General features: G+C 30.5%; 1 protein-coding gene and 1 long non-coding RNA gene across 2 annotated transcripts; both read right to left on the minus strand.

Moving 5' to 3' along the window:
• Window positions 1-1,253: 1,253 nt before the first annotated feature.
• On the minus strand, window positions 1,254-2,151 carry LOC148581907 (uncharacterized). Its single transcript, XR_015895634.1, has 2 exons — window positions 1,563-2,151; window positions 1,254-1,445 (listed from the first exon to the last, which is right to left on the minus strand). It is a non-coding gene; the product is annotated as an uncharacterized LOC148581907 (long non-coding RNA).
• Window positions 2,152-9,424: 7,273 nt separating this feature from the next.
• LOC107624065 (uncharacterized) lies at window positions 9,425-10,567 on the minus strand. The gene is made up of 5 exons (XM_016326508.3): window positions 10,469-10,567; window positions 10,149-10,364; window positions 9,958-10,050; window positions 9,781-9,882; window positions 9,425-9,655 (listed from the first exon to the last, which is right to left on the minus strand). Exons 1-5 carry the CDS (start codon window positions 10,565-10,567, stop codon window positions 9,425-9,427), a joined length of 741 nt encoding a protein of 246 aa, XP_016181994.1.
• Between the last annotated feature and the right edge of the window lie 10,079 nt (window positions 10,568-20,646).

Consider the following 20,646-nt stretch of genomic DNA (forward strand, 5'->3'; position numbering starts at 1 on the left):
TAAAGTTAATTAATTAAGTTTGGTGCATGCATGAAGTGGTTACTGAATTCATTAGCGCATATCAATATTCTTTCCTTTTGACCATCATAAAACCTTTGGGGAAAACACAACTAACTGGAACTAAGGATATATAACATAATAGGAGAAGCTTTTTGGGTGGATATGAAAAAATATAATAAAAATAATTTTTTATATATTTAAAAAATATATATGAATAAGTAAAGAAAAAATGAATGATGATATGCTGGTAACCACAAACACTGATGATGAATATATAGGTATAAAGTTTGTTCCCTGGAAAGTGATCCGAAAATGACCTTCTACCTTAACATTTTTGTTGTTATTTTCTTTTTTGCTGAACATACATATATATAGTCTGCACCATATATATCTCTTTCGGGAAACATTGATTAAAGTTAATATGGACCACTGTGTCACTAATGTTTGTGTGTCACCTCCATGTTTATTTCTGCAACCGTTAGTTATTAGTTAACAACATAATATATAAAAAAATATTTTTTTATTTTTGTCTTGCGTTTGAGTTATGTTCTTACCAAGAATTACTTACCGTTATTAGAGAGGAGTTGAGAAGGAGACCCACCAATCAATCGTCGCCTCGGAATTAGATGGGGTGGTGTACTTATAGAGACTCTAATAACTAAATTAGTATGAGGTCTAAGAGATACTAGGAGTAAGATTATAGAAGTATCAAATTAAAGAGATGTTTTGTCCCCAGTATTTATAGTTGCTAGGTAGACCAAAAAAACAGTCAGAATTTACTTTATTTAGCATTAATTAATTATCGTAACAATTAATAAATGTTAAATAAGGCAAGTTATGGCTATTTTTGGCTGATTTCCTTTGGTTATCAAATATTTCCGTTATAATTTTTGGTGGTTAGAAATTTGAGAAGAATCTCTATCTGATTCCGTCACATTTAGTGGCATATAATCTTGATTTAAGGTATGTGCATCTTCTAGACTCCGTTTGTTTGATATCTTAACAAACGGTAGACAGAGACAAACAGACAAAATTAGGGGTGGCAACGGAGTGGATAAAGGCAGATTTTTGCTCTATCTGATCCCGTCCCATCCTACAATAACCCGCATAAAACCCGCTCTACTCCTAGTCGCGGGTAGTAAAAGTTGAATCCTAACACGTCCCGCTCCTATCCGCCTTTATAGTTATTAAAATTCAATAAATAAAATTAAATTTTAAAATTTATATAACCATCATCACATATATAACATAAATTAAAGTAAAAATTTAAATATGATACAATATTATTAATCATTTTACTAATTATTTTACATATATTACACATATTATATATTAAAATTATATATATACCGGGGCGGGTATTACCTAAACTCGACCCCGCCCCGCACGCCCCGAGCATGTAGGAGTGAGGTGGGTACCCGCGAATTCGAATGGTGTTGTCATTCCTGAATAGAACAACACATGAATATGAACATACACTAAATTTTTATTTTATTTGGTAATAACATACACAACAATACATTGAATTTACATTTGTATCAAAATGACAAATTTATCCTTACCATTAATACCACTACATCCACCACCACCATCATCTACAACCACAACCATCATCTTTGACCACCATCACTACCGTTGTGAGATTCATCATTCCCATCATCATCTATAATTAACAAAAAATCACAATTGATAAATTTCTTAACAATCACCATTTATATAAAAAAACGATTGAGACAAGCATGCAATGATCAAAGTAATTAACCATCAACCAAAATTCGAAAAATCAAAGGAGAGTCAGAGAAATGAGGGAGACAATGAGAAAAGGTCACAGGAAGGCGATGATGGTCGCGAGATGGGGAGGAAGGAAAATAGCAAAGGAGTTGCGACTTGCTATGTCGGAGGGCGACAAATCTGGATGAGTGGCAAAGAGTGGCAGTAGCAATTCTAAAGTGGCGCAGATCTGAGAAACGTCACAGTGGAAAAGTGCGAAGAAAACACAGATTGGAGAACGCAAGGGAGGAAGAGTGCGGGGCGGGCCGGGGGAGAGAGAGAGAGAGAGAGGACCGTTGAAGGAAGGAGGTGGCTCATTGTCCTAACTTTAGGAAATGACACTAAAAACATGTATTTTGTGTACATCTATATTATGTTTATAAAAAATCTGTGTCTCAACAAATAAACAGTGAATATATACCACAGTATCTATGTATATATAATGTTTATATTTCAACAAACAAATGTAGCCTAAAAGAACCGATTACTCGCGTCCTGACCTAACTAGCGTGGAAACTGGGTTGTAACAAGTTAACACTAGTATATTGGAGTCCATAACTTATATATTTGAATTTGTTTAGCTGTAATAATATTGTTGGCATGGTGAGTGTGTATTGCAATCTGTCACATGATGTTACAGTTGTAAATTGTAGTGTGATATCGATCGATACAGTTTAAAAAAAATGCCACTATAACGAGTTGTATCAAGTTCATAATAATTCATAATGGTAGATGTTATCCATCTTAGGAAACTCAAACTCAAGTTAAAAAATAAAATTAAAAAAACACTGCAATATTTGCAATCATAACAATTGCAAGTTTGCAACTATAATTTAAAATTATTGGCCATTAAAAATAAGCATGTATAATTTATTTATGTTAATATTGAGCAAGTATAGACAACAAAATTTCAAAAGTTGACTTAATGTTTTTGTGTTCATATAATATACTACTAGTTAAAATAAAAGTAATACTAAAGAGAGAATAATTTAAAATTATTTTATTTAACTTAACACCCATAAGCTAATTAAGCTACAGTTGAAGATGGTCCTAGCTATTACTCGTTAGAGAGACTATAATTATTCATGATTCTCAGCTATCAATTATATTGTATAAATGTGTTACCATTGTCAATATTAAAGACATGCATGCTCAATTGTTTTAGGGCATCCAAATTATAAACCGTTACCTTGTGCATGTAACAAATCAAGGGTGACATGAGGTAGTAACATGAATATAGAAGTCAACTTAGGGTAGTTTATATATATATATATATATATATATATATATATATATATATATATATATATGAATTTTTAGGTGATTGGTTTGTGTTTTTCTTAGGATATTTTTTATTTCTTAATAAGAATTTCTTTTAAATTTAAATCGTGAATTATGCATAAATTTATTTTTTACCAGATTGCAATTCTATCTAAATTATTTTTAGAATTGAAAACTAAAATAATAAATTTTAGATTTTTGATGAAATTACTTATCTCAAAAATGTATGCGATTAGTTAAAAGAAGATAAATGATTTAAATTATATATCTCAAAAATCTTTTTCATCTTGTGTGTCTTCTTTTTCCTCCCCACATGCATGCACAATAATGGAAGTAGAAGGTATATGAAATCAAACGTGGTGTTCTCATTGACATGGTCCCATGGAACGTGATCAATGTAGAGATTTATTATCAGAATATCAGTCCCACCTCAATGAAATTATTCATATCACTACCTGCATATGTGAGTCTTATTTGAGAGATATATAATTAATAATTTTTAAGAAAGGGATATATATAAAGGTTCCATTTGTTAATATTAATAATGTAGTGGGCAGTGGCAGAGCTTCTCGTAGAGGGTCATGTCTCCCAATTTTTTTATAAAAGAATTATTAGTTATTGAAAAAATATATAGAACCAAGAGGTACAAACTAAACAAAATCAATTAATTTATATTAATAATTAATTTTAAATTTTTTAAATTTAAAATTTAAAAAATTTAAAATTAATTAACTAAACCTAATTAAAATCTATAAAAGTCTTCCTCTTTTCTCTCACATTAACCTACCCACCTCCAACAATCACACATAGACTTCTCTCTCTCACCAATGCTGCTGGAAGCGCCGGCGACTTCCATACTCTCCGCGACGCCCTTAACAAATGCATCCAAGATGTACAACTACTTCAACACGAAGTCCACCTTTGACTTTGTCACCGACAAAACCTTCTCCTCTTCTCTCCTCAACCACCTCCTTCAAACTCTATCCACCTTCAACCACGGCGTCACTCGCAAGAACGCGTTCGATTCCCTCATCACGCGCCTCTGCAAGTTCCAGCGCGTTGATGACGCGCTCCACGTTTCGGTTGGGAGGGAGAGAGAGCGATTGGAAGCAAACGTGACAGAAAGGATGGGAGGGAGAGATGAGGCACCTCAGATAGGGGGATGGCGCTGGAGCAGCCTGTCCCCATGAATATCAATGCCGATTCCGAGGAGGAGCCACCATCCTCCGACACAGTTGCCGCCATGCTTCAATTGAATCAATGAAGATTGAAGAAAGATGAAACAATTGAGTTTCATTGATCTTTAAATACTTGATTAGGTGTTCTGTGTTCAATCCAAGTAGTAAGTGTACAGGAAAAATATTGACTTTGATTTGTAGAGTTCAATTGATAGTAATCTAAGGATGCGCTTTTGCTTTTTTATTTTTATTTTATTTTTAGTTTTTTTTTTATTTTTAAATTTTATAAAAAAAGTGAAAATAATAAAATTTTATTTTTTATTTTTATTTCATGTTTTTTTGTTGCAGATGTTGCTCTCTGTGTTTTGCAATATTAGGGTGCTGTTTTGATGATTAAAGAGACTGCAAATTATATAATTATAGAATTATAAAAAAAATATTCATTTAAAAAAAATATCCTAATACTTAACAAAAGAAATACCTAATTATATTTTAGCAAAAATAATTAAATATCTATAAAATTTAAAAAAATATATGAAATTTTTAAAGAAATAGAGACATTCACATTTGCAATACAAAAAAATTTAAAAAATATATAAAAGAACATCTATTTAGTATGAAAAAGAAACATCTTGATACTTAGCAAAAGAAACATCCATATATATTAACTCATAGAAATTTTAGATTCACCCAAAAATATTTGACTAATTTTTAGCTAATATTCTTACATTGCTCTTAGTTATTAGATATATATCAAAAGGTATAGTTAGCTCTTTTGGATTAAAATCTTACACAGTTACAATAACAATTTAATAACTTTGTCTTCAACTTGCACTTCTTCCATTCACTCTAATATTTTTTTCTGTGAATAAATAGTTATTTTGGCATTTGATTATAATTTTAACAAAATAGACTTTAATTTTTATTTTTGATAAAATAAACTCTTAAATATCAATTCTGTTTGACAAAAAAAAATCTAAATATTTAAAGCAATTAATTAATAATTAGTCTATTTTGTCAAACAAAACTAATATTTAAAAGTTTATTTTGTTAAAGCTATAATCTTTCGAGTATTAAAATAGTTATTTATTCTTTTTTTTTTCTTTTTCAAATTTAACATGACCACCTAATATCATAGCAACCATGTTAACTCTATATAAAAAATTAGCTATTAAATCAGTTATTTGTATAAGAATAAATTATAATTTTTGTTTTTATTGTCTGCGATTTTTTTCAAAAATATTCTTAACATTTAATTGCATTCAATTTTGTTCCTATATTTTTAATTTGTGTCAAAATTATCTTGGACATTAACTTCATGTGAAATGTTAAAGACAAAATTAAAAATATTTGAAAATAATTTTGGCACAAATTAAAATTGTTAGGGATAAAATTAAATGAATCGAAAACGTTAAAGACAAAATTGAATGAAATTAAACATTAAAGATATTTTTAAAAAAAATTACAAACGTTAAAGATAAAAAATATATTTTATCCTTTATATAAAATATATATTTAAATCTATATTACACTTTGAGAATTTGAGAAATAAGGCATGGATTATATACACACACGGAGACATGATCACTCATTTGAAAGCTAATCTAGGATTTTTGTTACACGAATTAGAACATTATGGGTGTGTGTGGTTTAAGTATTACTTTGTTACAAAGATTCTATTCCCATGGAAATCAAAGATATCCAAGAGGAAGATGGGAATTGAAATGATGGTATTTTAATTCACTGGAATCAAACTTATTTAGGAATAACTTTTCAAACTTTGAACCAAATATGAGAATATGATATTCTCATCTTAAAATTTCTAAGAATTATTTATAATTCCTCCAACCACACACCCTATAAATAATCACAATACTAGTGTAATTAACAATTAAATTAAAATGATTACATGCAAAAATTATTCGGATGAGGGTCCATCAATAATAATAACTCACAGTATAAAAATATTTATAATAATCAAATAGAAGTTTGAAAATATTTTTCTCCCATCATAATTTTCTTGCTTATTTTTTCTGGCGGGGTGGGCTGGATTCTTTATAAAAGGGGTGTCTTTTCCCTTATCTGGGTCCAAAAGAATTCTTCAAATTCCAACAACTTGAAGCCCAAGATAGGTGTAAAAACACTATTTACACAATAATCAGGAATTTAACGAAGTAGGCCCAAGTCATAATATATAGGCCCAACAATAGATATATAGAAAAATACACCGGTAATACTTCAGAAAAACAAAAGCTTTATGGGCTTAGATTATTCACTTTATATGAGCCCAATCTATTTTCTTATGCAAAGGCCTACATTCCATAATAATTTTTGTTTATGAAAATTATTAATCACTAACATAGAAAGTATGAAACAAACACCAAAGAAAAAAAAAACAGATCATACATTTATAGGAGGGAAACAAAAAGGATACGAGCAGGGCTGAAAATTTTAATTTTTTTCGGAGGAAAAAAATTTTGGCTAAAGAAAAAATGAACGACTCCTTAGTCTATTCTTGTTAAATCAACAATTTATTAATGTATAAGTTGTTAAAAACTCATTATACTCGATGTTATATTAAAAATAAAATTATTTGCTTCATATGTATATATAACAATTTAACTAAGTATGATGAATATGATTGAAAAACTGCGGCAGAAAATGAAAAGGTCACCGTAAACTTTGGTGATAGTGATGAATCAAAGTTTTGAAAAAAGTTGAAGCAGACACATAAACGCAGGGATAGCCACATTACCATCAAGGTTGTTTTCTTCTTTTTCTACAACATGACAAATTATAACAAATCAACTTGACCTTCTTTTTCCTCTTATGTGTGACTCTTTATGCATCCACTTATTCTTATCATATCAAACATCTAATGTATGCAATAAGCTAGAGGCCTAAAACCTATTATTTCTCTCTTTTTATTTAATTACTCTGTTGATTTTATAGTTTTATTAAATTTTTATTTTGGTCTTTATAGTGTAATAGTTTGTAATTGAGATTCTATATTAAAGAAAAACTTTTAATTACATCCTTTCTAACTATTTTTTGTTAAAAAAAATAGAATTATTTTTTGAAATATTTGTTTTTGTATTTGATGTAGTATGAATTATAAAATATTCTAAAAACAAAATATTTTAGAATTAGTGTTTTTTTAAAGAAAAATAACAACTACTAAAGATCTAATTACAAATTTTTATCAATATAAGAATTCAATTATAAAAATTTAAACCGTAAAGATCTAATTAAAAAATTGATAAAATTATAAAAACTAATAGAATAATTAAACAATTTTTTCAAACTTCTAATCGTATAATTTTTTGATGATATGTAGGTGGGTTAGATATGATATGATTTTTTTTTGTAATTTCTTTTTGTTTTTTGGTTGGGGAACATAGATAATGACTTGTTTGATTGAAGATTTCACAGAAACTAGGAACATTTCATTTTCATATCTATGTAATGTATGTGAGGTGTACTTCTCACTTTTATCTCTTTAATTTGATGCAGCCTGTGACATGATTCCGTGTTTTTCTGTTGTCCTCAAAGCTTCAATTACCAGTATAGCAAACTCCTTCCTCCTTAGGTTATTTCAAAGGGTAAATTGATATATATATATATATATATATATATCGCCAAATTTACAATTAAGTTTTTATATTTTTTTTTTCAATTAGATTTCTACAGACCTACACTACTTTTAATTTTGTAGTTAAGTCTTTTTTATGTTAAAAATATTAAAATTAATATAATATTTTTTTCAAAATATATGAAATCTAATTATATTCTTAATTCTAGATACCTTTAATTTGTAGAGAAATATTCAGTTAATTTTAATATTGTTTATATTAGGAATATGATCTAATTACAAAATTAAAAGTAGTATAAGAATTTAAATTAAAAGAAAAAATATAAAGACTTAATTAAAATTTTAGTGAAATTATAAAGATAGGTCAATAGAATAATTAAACCTATATATATATATATTAAAAAGTATTGCTATACAACTTTAACAATATTTAAAAAAATTGCTAAGATTAAATTAATTTTTTTTATATTTTTATAATATATTTTAAGTATTGTCAAAATTATATAATCGTCCTAATTTGGTGTTGCTTAGCCATAAATATGTGTGTATATATATAAAACAAAATCGTCATAATTTTATTAGGACCAATTGTATTAACTATGGCGATGTTATTCAATATAATAATGAATATAACGGTTGGGGAAAAAAGAAACGGGAAATAGCGGCGGTTCCTGGAGCGATTTGCGGCGGTTTTAAACCGCTGCGAAATGGGATTCTAGCGGTTTGTTAAGCGTCGCCTATTAGGGGGTGGTTATATGATTTTGCGGCGGTTCTCAGGAACTGCTGACACAACCGCCGCAAAACCCAGGATTAGCGTCGCAATGTTTAGCGATGGTTTTAAACCGCCGCGATATGGAAATCTGTGATCCACAAGAAATGTTCGGCGGTTTGAAACCGCCGCTGTTTAATGGCCACGGTTTAAACACTAATGCATTTACCGGCGGTTTGAAAACGTCGCGGTTTAACGGCCAATCTTTTTTGAAATGTAACTGGCGGCGGATTAAAACCGCCGCTATCTCCTAACCTGAATTTTCAAATTTCTAACGGCTAGTTCGCAACCGCCACTATTTTCCGGTTAAATGGCCGCAAAAATACTATTTTGTACACTGGCAATCCACGCTGTTTTTTATTTCAATGTACATTTTTTTTTGTTTTTTTAATCGTTCTTAATATTAGTAAGTTAAATTATTTAAAATCCCGAAAAATAAATTGCAGGGTAAACGACAATAGCAAAACCATTAATTTAATTAATATAATTATCCGAATATCAACAAAGTGTACTCCTTACTAAGAGTTGCATAATCAACAAAATAAAAGTGTATATCTGAAAGAAGAAAAGGTTCCACAATCCTAAGAACTACTTTCTATTCTGTCCCTCCAACGCACTCATCCATGTGGCGACGTCTGATGGCAGCTTCCTACCTTGCCCTTGAAGTAGACATATCAAAGCACTCTCCATTGCCTGCATCCTGACCTTCCCAGCTGCTACTTCATCCTCCACTGTCCGTCTTTTGGTCTTCTCGGCTGCTACTTCATCCTCCACTGCCTGTCTTTTAGTCTTCTCGGCTGCTACTTCATCCTCCACTCCCTTCCTTTTTAATTTCTATGCTGCCAACTCTTCTTGCAGTTCAAGCAGCACCCTTTGGGTCTCCTCCCTTTCAAAACCATTGCTCGACTGATGGGAATTCATACCGAAGACTTGACTAGAAGTCGGCCCCAACACCATGCCACGCACCCTACCCGGGTGCTCTTTTCCGAGAGCTTGAGCAAGCGAATCATTCTGGGATAACAGTCCAGAAGATTCATCGCCCTGCTCAATAGCCTCAATTCTTTCCTACATACATAGATAAGCAATTAAGAGTATTTATTAGCTAGTCGTTAACCGCACAGACTTCCAATAAATTTTTAAAAACTAAAACATAGGAGAAACTACTTTCCGATTCTGAACACATTACTTACTCCAATAGCGCGAGCTACATCATGGATATAAGAGCCATTAGTTCTTTTGTGCGTTAAGAGATACAACTCTCCTCTACTAACTATCCTCCCTTGTCGTTCCGACTGTACCAATAATGATGACAAAGTGAATAAGGTAGAGGAACAGATAGTTCAAAAACATTCCCAAAATTAGATTACCTCTTCTTCTCCGAGCCTTGCCAAGATTTTCGATCCGCCGGTGTGGGTGTAAAGCTGCTTTGATCGATTCTCGGCATTTTTCTTACACTTCTCCTGTCATGCCATCAAATTAAGAGTTACTAGACACTAGTTCTGACGAACTAAATGTGACATAAATGGACTTTGTTTGTTATGAAATAAAACTATATTACCTGTGTCTCTTCGCTATTGCGATAATCGAGAAACCTTCTCCAATGGTCCGCAATAATTCCATCTGGGCGGTTTTCAATATTTGCTGCAAGTGAAAGTTCTGGGTCATAGCAGTGATGGTATAATCTGTTCCTCGTTTCCTTCCAAGCCCTTCCTAGCATTTTGAATATTATACCTTTTATAATTCCTCTACTATCTTCTTCAAAATGGAATATTTCCTACAACATTAAAATTAAGTTGTGAGTAGTGTTCAAAGTATGAGTTTGGAATGGTACGAAGTATGAGTTTGGAATGGTGCGAAGAAATAAAAATAACATTTTACCTTTACTATTTCATTATAGACCTTGTCCCTGGTGCGAACCTTTCTCCAGTCCCTCTCGCAGATTGGAAATTTGGTGTAGTCAGATCCTAGCAGTCCCATAACGCTGCTCAGTAGACCTGCTTCATCCCCAACTGGTTGCAGTGCACTGTTAAACCTGAGTACGATCTTTCTTCCATTAGGTGGCTTTATAGCTTCCTTCACACTCAGTTTGACCTGTTTGATTGTGCCATCGGATTCTGTAAAACATATTAATTCTTAGTTAGCTACCATTGGAGTCAAGTTGTGAATACATCATAGAAAAATAGGGCAATGAAAAGTAGAATTAAATAAGTTCTCTTATACCAATTGTTTTAACATCCCAAAATTCTGTGGTCTTGCGTCCCTTGCGCCTTTAAGCATCTGATACAGCTAAAAGGTTATCAACATGTTGGTCAAAAGAATCTACCTCATCTGCCTTTGGGTCTACCTCTTTGGCTTCCGGCTCCGAGTTTTGAACATCATTCATGGAAGCCTGTGGAGCAGGCAGTGGTTCGGTTCGGGGCGGACGAAAGGGGCGTAAAGACGAGGATGTGGGGGCACTACTGCCACTGGGTGGCGCAATTGGGCAGTCCGCTCTCTGCGAAGTTGAAGCCGCATGACCTCCCACTTGAGGCTATTGACATGCTGTGTCTACACGGACTTTCTTCATGAAACGACCTACCCGGGACATCTTTCCCAACTGCATTTGGATTAAAACGAAGTAATAACAATTAATATGTACATAATAATATACATTAACATGCAAAAAGGACACCAGCACACCCCAGTTACATGAGTACATGAGTACATGAGTTGAGAGACCATGTTAACAAAGAAATCAAATATGTGGGGCATAAAAAAAACATTGATGTATTCACAATTTTTCTATAATGCCTAGAATCAAATTATTAATTTATGTTAAATATAATTATTCATGTTAAATATAATTATTCATGTATCATTTTTATTAACCCGAATATAGCTTAGATAAAAAAATTAGTAAGTCGAAAATAGCGTAGTAAAAACAATTAACATGTACATCATAATATAAATTATCATCTTTCCCAACTGCATTCGAAAAATACGAGAGTACATGAGTACATCAGTTAAGAGAGTATATTAACAAGAAAATCAAATATGTTAGGCATAAAAAAAGCATTGACGTACTCACAATTTCTCTATAATGCCTAGAACCATAATAATATTCTGCACTATTGGAAGTTGTTATTTTAAGCTTGGGACTTATGAGTAACATGTTTAACAAATTGAAAAAGCATCATACTTAGTTATAATAGAATAGAGTTTCATAAAAGTTGCAATCAATGAGTTGAACCAAGATGTTGGAACTTGGAACATTTGTAGGCCTACTTTAAATTTGGATAATCAAACATGAATTTCTATGGACAATCAATTTAATCAAAGATTTGATAAGATTGCTAAGGGGTTCCATTCAGTCTAATGAATTTCTAGGGACCCTTACATGCTAAATGCAAACTAAACATATTGTCGTTAATAGCATTGCCTAAGTTGGATGCTGTGAATATTGAAGGGAGGAACTAGAATTAATTGTGCTTACGTGCAGCAGGATGACTGGAGTGAGGGTGAGAGAGGAACCACCGGGAATCGGACAGTGAGAGAAGGGGCTTCAGGACGCGGACAAACCGCAGAGACGGACGTGGATGAGATAAACCTGGACGAAGCAAGCTGCAATAAGGATTATTGGTATTAGGAAAAAAATAAGGATTTAAGGGGCGATGGCTTATCTAATTTAAAATTTAAGTTTCTATTTTTTTGTTTTTTGTAATCTTTTTAAAAGTATTAGTAGGTATTGAAAGAAAAATTACAATAAAAAATAAATACTTAACGAATATATTAGTTTGTTATGTATATATTTATAAACAAATATTTATGTTAATTTTATTAACTGATTTAAGTATATAAATAATATTTTTATATAAAATATAAAAATAGTTGGATGAAAATACGTTTTTGTACATCTGTGTTGAATATTTTTTTTTCGTAATATTTTTAAAAGTATTGTAGGTTATTAATAAAATAATTACAAAAAACATAAATACTTACCTCCCATATTATTTTGTTAAGTATATATTAATTTTTAAGAAGTATTTGAGATTATTTTGATTTTTTATTTTATTCAAAATTAATTTATCTAACATTTTAAAAAGAGAGTAATTTGTCAAAAAAGATTTTATTCAAGACTAATTTATAGATATAAATATTGTTAGCTACCAATTTAAATATTATTCTATTTAAAGTTATTAATTATTAATATAAGTGGAATTATTATGAAATATAACTTGAACCAAACTCGAAAGAAAAAAAAAAGAATGAAATTGTAGAACTGAATTATTACTAAAAGTGGATTCTACTTAATTTAGTCAACCACACAGTCCCACAGGAAATACATTAGTTTAATCCAAATTGAAAGTGCAAAACTGGATTCCAATATGAAATTGCACTAAGCACAAACATATCAAAACTCAAGGGTTCAGAAATTGGGAAAAAAAATCAAATCTGCTCACTAAATTGGGAGAGAAAATTGGAACATACGAGGTTATTTTAGCATTTAACTAGGAAATCAATTAACTCCTAAAAACACATCAAGACTCAGGGGTTCAGATATTGGAAAAAAATTCAATTTGAGTGTTAAATTGAAGAAAAATTTGGCCAAAATTAATCAAAATACGTTGTTCAGACAAAAATTTAGAAAGCATAAAGATTAAATTGATGCAAGAATAGTTTTCTCAACAGCCCCGAAACTTAAATTGGGATGAGGGAGAGGAACATACCACTGAGAGGGGAGTCTATTGCAATCGGGAACGCGAAGCACCGCCAAAGGGGAGAAGCCTGCCAAGGATGACACAGGGACGGATGGATTGGGATGACGCCGACGACGTCACACACATGCACGGCAGAAGGAGAAAACTCGGACGACCCCTTCTACTTCACCTTCGTGCACGGGAGCTACACGGCTGAGGGAGGGCCTGTTAACCTACACAGAACGATGAAGCGGACTCAGTTGGATCTGACAGAGGGAAGGGTAAGGACGGCGGGAAAGGAGACCAGTAATTGCTATACCTTGGCTCTGAGGAAGGGTTCTTGCGCCAAATACTTGAAGGTTATGGCGCAAAATTAATTTGGTCTGGGTATTTCATTAGTGAGGCAAAACCCCTTTCCCCCCATAGTTATTTGCTGCGGTGAGGGCCGATTACCGCCTCGGTTCAATTAATGTGGAGCGGCTCCAAATTTCGCAGCAGGATTCGCCACAAATCAGCCAATTTGAAATGGTTGGGGACAACGGCTGGCCATTTGGGACAACCATTTTAGATCTATTGGAAACAGACCATCAAAACGCAAGAAATTAGAGCAACTCACTCGAACAACAGCACTCTAAAAAAAAGGCTGGTATTTTACCGCAGATAACATCCTATTCCCTACTTCCCTTGTAGTTAAACACCTTAGGTTATCTCAAATTAAAGTGCATCTATCTTTTACTTATTGTGCTATGAAGTTTTATTTGTGTTGGGGAAAGTGCATTTTCTTGGAAAACGAGGGGAATAATATTTGATAAAATTGGTCTTAGTTTAAACTAAAAAGTTATTGTAAAAAATAATATTAAACAAATAAATTAAATTTGAATCTTTAATTACTAAAAGAGATTTGTCACTGTATATTTTTCTATATCTAATAAATAATTTAATATTTTTTTCAATTTTTTTAAATATAGAAATTAATTTATTTAATGAGACACATGAAAATTTCTCACTCACGTACACTCTATATAAAAATTCTAATATCTTGTAATTTTATAACGTACTATGGTAATTCAATTAATAAAAAGAAAAAAAAATTACTTTTTCTAATTTTTTTTTTAAATTCTAGAAAGTACAAATTAATTAAGCATGACAGTATTTTCTCAGTAGTACTTCCTACTCTCCCAAAAGCATATCAGCTTTTTAATTTTTCAAAAAAAAAAAAAAGTACAAGTGAGTTTCCAGCAAATTTGATAATAATAACAATTCACATTAGTAAATAGTGAGGTCTAATTTGTCTAAGATGAAAGGTGTTTGCCCATTACCCTACAAATATTTATGACTCTCTTAAAACCCTAGATATGGCTTGTGATCCCCACACCACTGCAATTGTCATTATCACAACAACATTAACCATTGGATACAACTATTTTATTTTTATAAATAAATAAATAAATACACCAAAACTATATTTAATTTCATTTAACATCTCCAACTAACACTTGTTCTATCAAAACATGCATGTTACCATTTCTACAAATTTGGGATGCAAGTCAAATGTTATGGATTCCCATAACACTAACAAGATGTGGGGTTTTTATATATCTCAATGGAGAAAACTATTATTGTTGCTCTAATGCACCCAAAACAATATGTGGGACACTAAATTATTTCAATGGACAATATCCTTAGCTTCTTGGCAGCACCGTAGGTTGTGATTGATTTATCTAATTTTGTGTTTAGTTAATGTGTGTTCTTAAGACATTTTAAGGTTATTAATTAAAAGAATTATAAAAAATATATAAAATTTAAATTTTTAAAACGTTTGGTGGGAATTTGTTAAAATAAAAAATTAAAAATCTTTTTTTAATAATAACCTTATTACTTGCTCTATAATTAAATCCTACAATTTTTCATCCTAAATTGTTGAATGTCTCCATAGGCTGAAAAATAATAACGTATGATTATTCACACGTGGTCAAAAATCCAAATTCAATGATAAATGCGAATTTATATTTGGTGATTTAATGTACCTAGTGTCATTAAGTTAATCGATTTAACTAATAAAACAAAAAAAATTGAATATGTATATAAATATACTATTTTATTATATTCAATTTAATTTCAATTTGCTAAACATTTAACTTTTAAATTTTATTATCAATTCAGTTTTTGAAACCTTATAAATCACCGTATTCACAGTAGCAACAATGTCAGTTTAATTTTTGCTCCACACATTGTTTTAAGAATTAGATCGGGTTGATCCGACTTAATCGAATTAATCAAGAACTAATCACCTAATTGGTTTGATTTAGCGTAAAAAAAAGTTTAATTACTCTATCATTCTCTATAGTTTTACTGAATTTTCACTTAGATTCTATACTTTTTTTTTCTTTTTCATTGAATCTTTATATTGTATTAGATTTTGTAATTAAGTTCTGCTATGACAAAAACGTCGAAATTAATGGAATATTCAATTAAATAAAATGAATATGCCTAACACTTGATTGAATATTTTGTATAGTCAAACAGAATATTCCGTTAATTCCAACGTTTTTATCACGGTAGAAACTTAATTATAAAATCTGATATAATATAGGAACCCAATTTAAAAAAGAAAAAGTATAGGAATTTAATTAAAAATTCGGTAAAATTATAGGAAGTGACAGAATAAATAAACAAAAACATAATAAAATCGGTGAATCGGCATCATTTTTTTAAAGGGTTAAAAATATTATTTATAAATAAAAATTAATAACAAAATTAATAATTATATATTTATATATAAATATATACATTACTTAGTTCATTTATAATATATATTTTATATTTTAGTATATATTCAGATAACTAATTTAGTAGTTAATTTTTTACACACATATAACGCAATTGTTAAAAAAATATATTTTTTACTATATTCTTTCAGTTTTGTGATTACTTCCATAAGAGAAAGTATAGGAAAATAATGATAATTGTGAACAATGTGAATAATTGATTAAAAAAAAGGTAAAAGTAAAATTAAAAATCAGATTATAATTAATTATTTAATTTCAAATTTTAAAATTTTAAAAATTATGATTAACAATTAAACACATTCACACTACGTACAGTTATTCCTACTTTCACCATAACCTCCCAATCTCCGATAAACGCCAAAAACTCACTGTCATCAATATTCGGTCCACGGCAAAAACTCATCATTGTTGCCGATTACAGCCGGTCCGATGGAGCATAAAGTCGCCGTTTCTTCCGCAGCTGCACCTGCCGCTGCACCCCCCTCCCCCAGCCTACCAATGTCACTCGCAGCCACAGCCGCACCCATGCCTTCCCCCTCACGTGCCCATTGATGAATGATTAATTCAATAGGTTGGCGGATGGTTATTGTAATTCATACGAGGATGGTTAGTTTAAGTATATATAATTAACAAATTATGGATGTTCATTTCATTAGATAACCGGATGGTTATTTTAATAACTACTTGGATTGTTGTTTGTTGGATTTGGATTTATCTCAAATTTCTCTGATGCCGCGAGATTGGTGTCCGACGGGTGAAAGCTCGACGACGGATGGAGATGGGTAGTGTAGAGCGATGGGACTGACGAAATCAGCGGCGAGGATTCTGACGGTATGAAAAGAGAGAGACGAGCGAGGCATGACGGAGAGGACGAGCCCCTCTACGATGTTGGCTGCCGGTGAGGGAGAGACAGACGCGCGACGAGGATGGCTTGCCCTCCGCGATGATGGTTGCCGACAAGTGAGAGAGAGACGCGCGACGGGGATGACGGGCCCCTCCGCGACGTCGGCTGCCGGTGAGGAAGAGAGAGACGCGCGGGGGAAGGGGCTATAGGGAGCGATGATGATGGCTGGTGAGAGAGTTTCTAACACAAGTGAGGTGGGATGATTGGTGAGGGTGAGGGTGGCAGACGGTTTGGGGGTAAAGAGAGTGTTTGGGTGAAATACTTTGGCAAATTATAATTTAGAATGGTTAATTATTTGAAATAATTGTGTGAGTTTTTTTACTTAGATAATTTGAAAAGTATTTTTGACTTTTTGTTTTGTATTATGCCAAACTTGCAGTCCATTATTCACATTGTTTAGATTTTTTATTGTCTTTCTAATGAAATTAAAAAAGATCTTTTTATGTGAAAATAATATTGTAGCTTACTAAATAATTCAGACAAATATATTTAGTTAAACATATTCAACAATCTAAATATTTAATTATTTATAATATTATCTTTATATAAAAGTGTTCAGAATATATAACCAATTTTATTTTAAGATATATATATGCGTAATTTTAAACTTTATTTATCCATTCAAGGACTTGTGTGATTCAAAATAGCAAGTTTGGTGGAAGAATACAATATCCCTAATTCCCTACAGAGAAGAGGTGCATGATGAAAATAGGGAAAGTATGAAGATAAAAAAGAAAACATTTTGGCCATGAGAGTGTGTCAGAGGAGTGAGTGAGGGTAAGAAAACAAGAGGGTGCAGGAAAAATTTACCAAGATTCATTCATGTCATAAAACTGACAGCAAGGGACCCTTTGCAATTGAATAAGCCAAACTGAATTGCTCAGTGTGTGAAAAACCAGTGTGCATTAGTTAGCCACAACAGTAATTGTTTGTTGTGATTGATTAATGTTTCTTGTTCTTGTTCTTGTTCTTGTTCATCATCATGCACTGCCATCATCAGAAAAATTATATATAAAAGTCTTGCAGTGATATCAATTATAAGAACGGGAATGGGAAAATGGGTGATGAATGTCTCAAGTTTCTGGACACCACATGACATGGGGCTATATAATCTCTGCTTTCTCTTCAGAAAATTTTGACCATTTTAGCAACAATAATGCATATTCCAACAACAACACCATAAAAAAAAGAGGTAAATAAAAAATTATTCCAATGAGTCCCAACTAAGATAAAATATTTTAATATGGTTAGTTGATGATTGTAATTCCCAAAAAATAGGAATTATAGGATATTTACCAGAATATGAGGAAAATGAAAAGCGACAAAAGTATTTTTTAAATTAACAATTTGCAATGGCAAATGACAATTTTTTTTTTAATTTTAGAAAAAAATATTTGGGGATAAATTACCCTTTTATTTTCAATTTTCTTAAAAATATAATTTGCCTAGAACAAATTGATAGGGTGAAAATTTTTTTTCTGACAAATTTTTCGATCAACTATATTTACGTGAAATTACATTATTTTTATGTAATTTATCTCACCAAAATAGAGATACATATATTTTTTTAGAATAATATTATAGTGAAGAGTAAAATATTAGTAAAGAATAAACATTTTTTTTAGTAAAAAATTTATCAAAAAATTTATCATCAGTATTTTTTTTCTAAATTTATATAGTAATAAAAAAATTTATGAATTTTTTTTTTTTTTGAGAAATTATATTTCCTTTATATGACTTGTGTCCATTCAGAAGTTAGATACTGGTGGTTTGATCAATTATATCTGTAAAAATAAAATTAATTGCATGCCAAATGGTCAAAAATGTTGCAAAGACTCTGAGAGTGGCAACCTCACTAAAAATATGGTACAAATTATTTTTCAGTACATGTACCATTCAAAGAATCTAACTTAAATTTGTGGAGGACCCCACACTACTAAGCAAGACATGCAGTGATAGTACTATACTACTACTAATGCAAATTCATTTTCTTAAAGGACCCTATGATCCACATGAAGTTTTTAATCTGTCTGGGGAAATTTTTAAACCTTGGAAGAATTTTGTAACCTATATCTTGATTAAGTAATAAGTACTTGAATATGGGGCATGGAATTTGAAATTTTCATAGCCAAAAGTTTGGTATGATTATATGGTTTTTCCACTTGTTGTATGTTAGATTTTCAATTTGTTCCTTTCTCTATCACTTTTATTGGAGGAATTAATATAAAGAATTTTTTTTCCTTCCCTACCATTTTCATTGAAGGGGTTATGTACGTAATTGTACACTAATAAAATATGTTTAAAACAAAGGTAGAAAGTTGAAAAAGATTGAAGAAAAAGAGATGAAAAAAATCTTAATTTTAAGGGTTAAATAAGGTTTTTAATTTTTTAAGTGTGTTTTTTTTTGGGGGTCTCTTTAAAATTTAAAATATTTAATTTTGTTCTCTATCATAAGAAAATGCTAACAGGATTAAATACGTGTTAAAGTGGTAAGAAAAAATCACGTGAGTATTTAATCAATATTACCAATATTTAAGAAAAAAGATTAACAGTACAATAATGACCGAAATTAAATATTTTAAATTTTAGAAAAACCAAAACTTGTAAGAAAAATGATAGAGCAAACCAACTAATTAACCTTAATTACATAATTTTCTTTGTCCAAGTAAAATCAATATATCATCTTATTTAAGTATTCACATATTTAGTAGAGATTAGTTTTCAATGTTGATAATAGAGGCTTCTTTATAAATGATTATCAATGTATAGGTTAATTCAAAAACATTTTTCCTACAAAGACTTTGTTTTTTTTTTCTAATAAATAAATAAATAAGTGAAACAAAACACAATAATTCTAGTTTAGCTTTTGTGAAGCATCAGCAATTTTTTTCCCCCTCCAAAAGAGTAAATAGAAACAGAATTGTACGGCACCAAAACAGCCTGAAAATTTTTACCCAATTTTACAACAGTACCCAACTTAGGTTAGATTCTTCAGTCTTCAACCTCAAGAATCTATCAGAGGCATGAATAGATTGGTTTCTGTGTTGCAGTGAAATTACATTTTTGACCAAAGACACACCCCCTTTATATTTTGTGTAATTTTATTTAACCAATTAGATTATTCAATTATTGTCACTTCTCAAGAAAAGACCTCACATTTATTTTATTCATTTTGAATCATTATTTGATACATTTCATTTCTATGCTTGACAAATGTTGAATTTATCTGAAAGGGAATTACCAAATGACAAATTTTCCTTCATTATTATTATTATTATTATTATTATTATTATTATTATTATTATTATTATTATTATTATTATTATTATTATTATCTATAAAAAGGAACAAATTAGTTTTTCATGGGACACAGTTTTGTTGTAAACCTTTTTGTTTGTTTTCTCCGAGTCCTTAGCTTATAGTAATATCTTACCAGCATTATCCTATCTAATAAGTAACGGAAAATATAAGAAATTAATTTTTTGTTAATTAATATTAGTCAGATTTAAATTTATAATTTAATATTTAAAGTTAAAAATTTATTATATAAAATATAAATTTAAAATAAATATAATAATTTAAACAAAATTAATTAATATTAGTTAAAAAAAATAGTTACCTAACATAAGTAATAATAATACTTCCTCAGTATATTTTTTATCTAATATTCAATCCTCATTAATTATT

The sequence above is a fragment of the Arachis ipaensis genome, chromosome B10 (genome assembly GCF_059453495.1).
Source record: "Arachis ipaensis isolate K30076 ecotype BB chromosome B10, ASM5945349v1, whole genome shotgun sequence".
Lineage (NCBI taxonomy): Eukaryota > Viridiplantae > Streptophyta > Magnoliopsida > Fabales > Fabaceae > Arachis > Arachis ipaensis.

Bases quoted from the DNA above. Each gene is read 5' to 3' on its own strand.
- LOC107624065 (XM_016326508.3), bottom strand. From the start codon at position 10,567: ATGGGACTGCTAGGATCTGACTACACCAAATTTCCAATCTGCGAGAGG. The intron at 10,365-10,468 runs GTAAAATGTTAT...TTAATGTTGTAG, and splicing joins TCTATAATGAAATAGTAAAG to GAAATATTCCATTTTGAAGA. The intron at 9,656-9,780 runs GTAAGTAATGTG...CTATGTATGTAG, and splicing joins ATGTAGCTCGCGCTATTGGA to GAAAGAATTGAGGCTATTGA.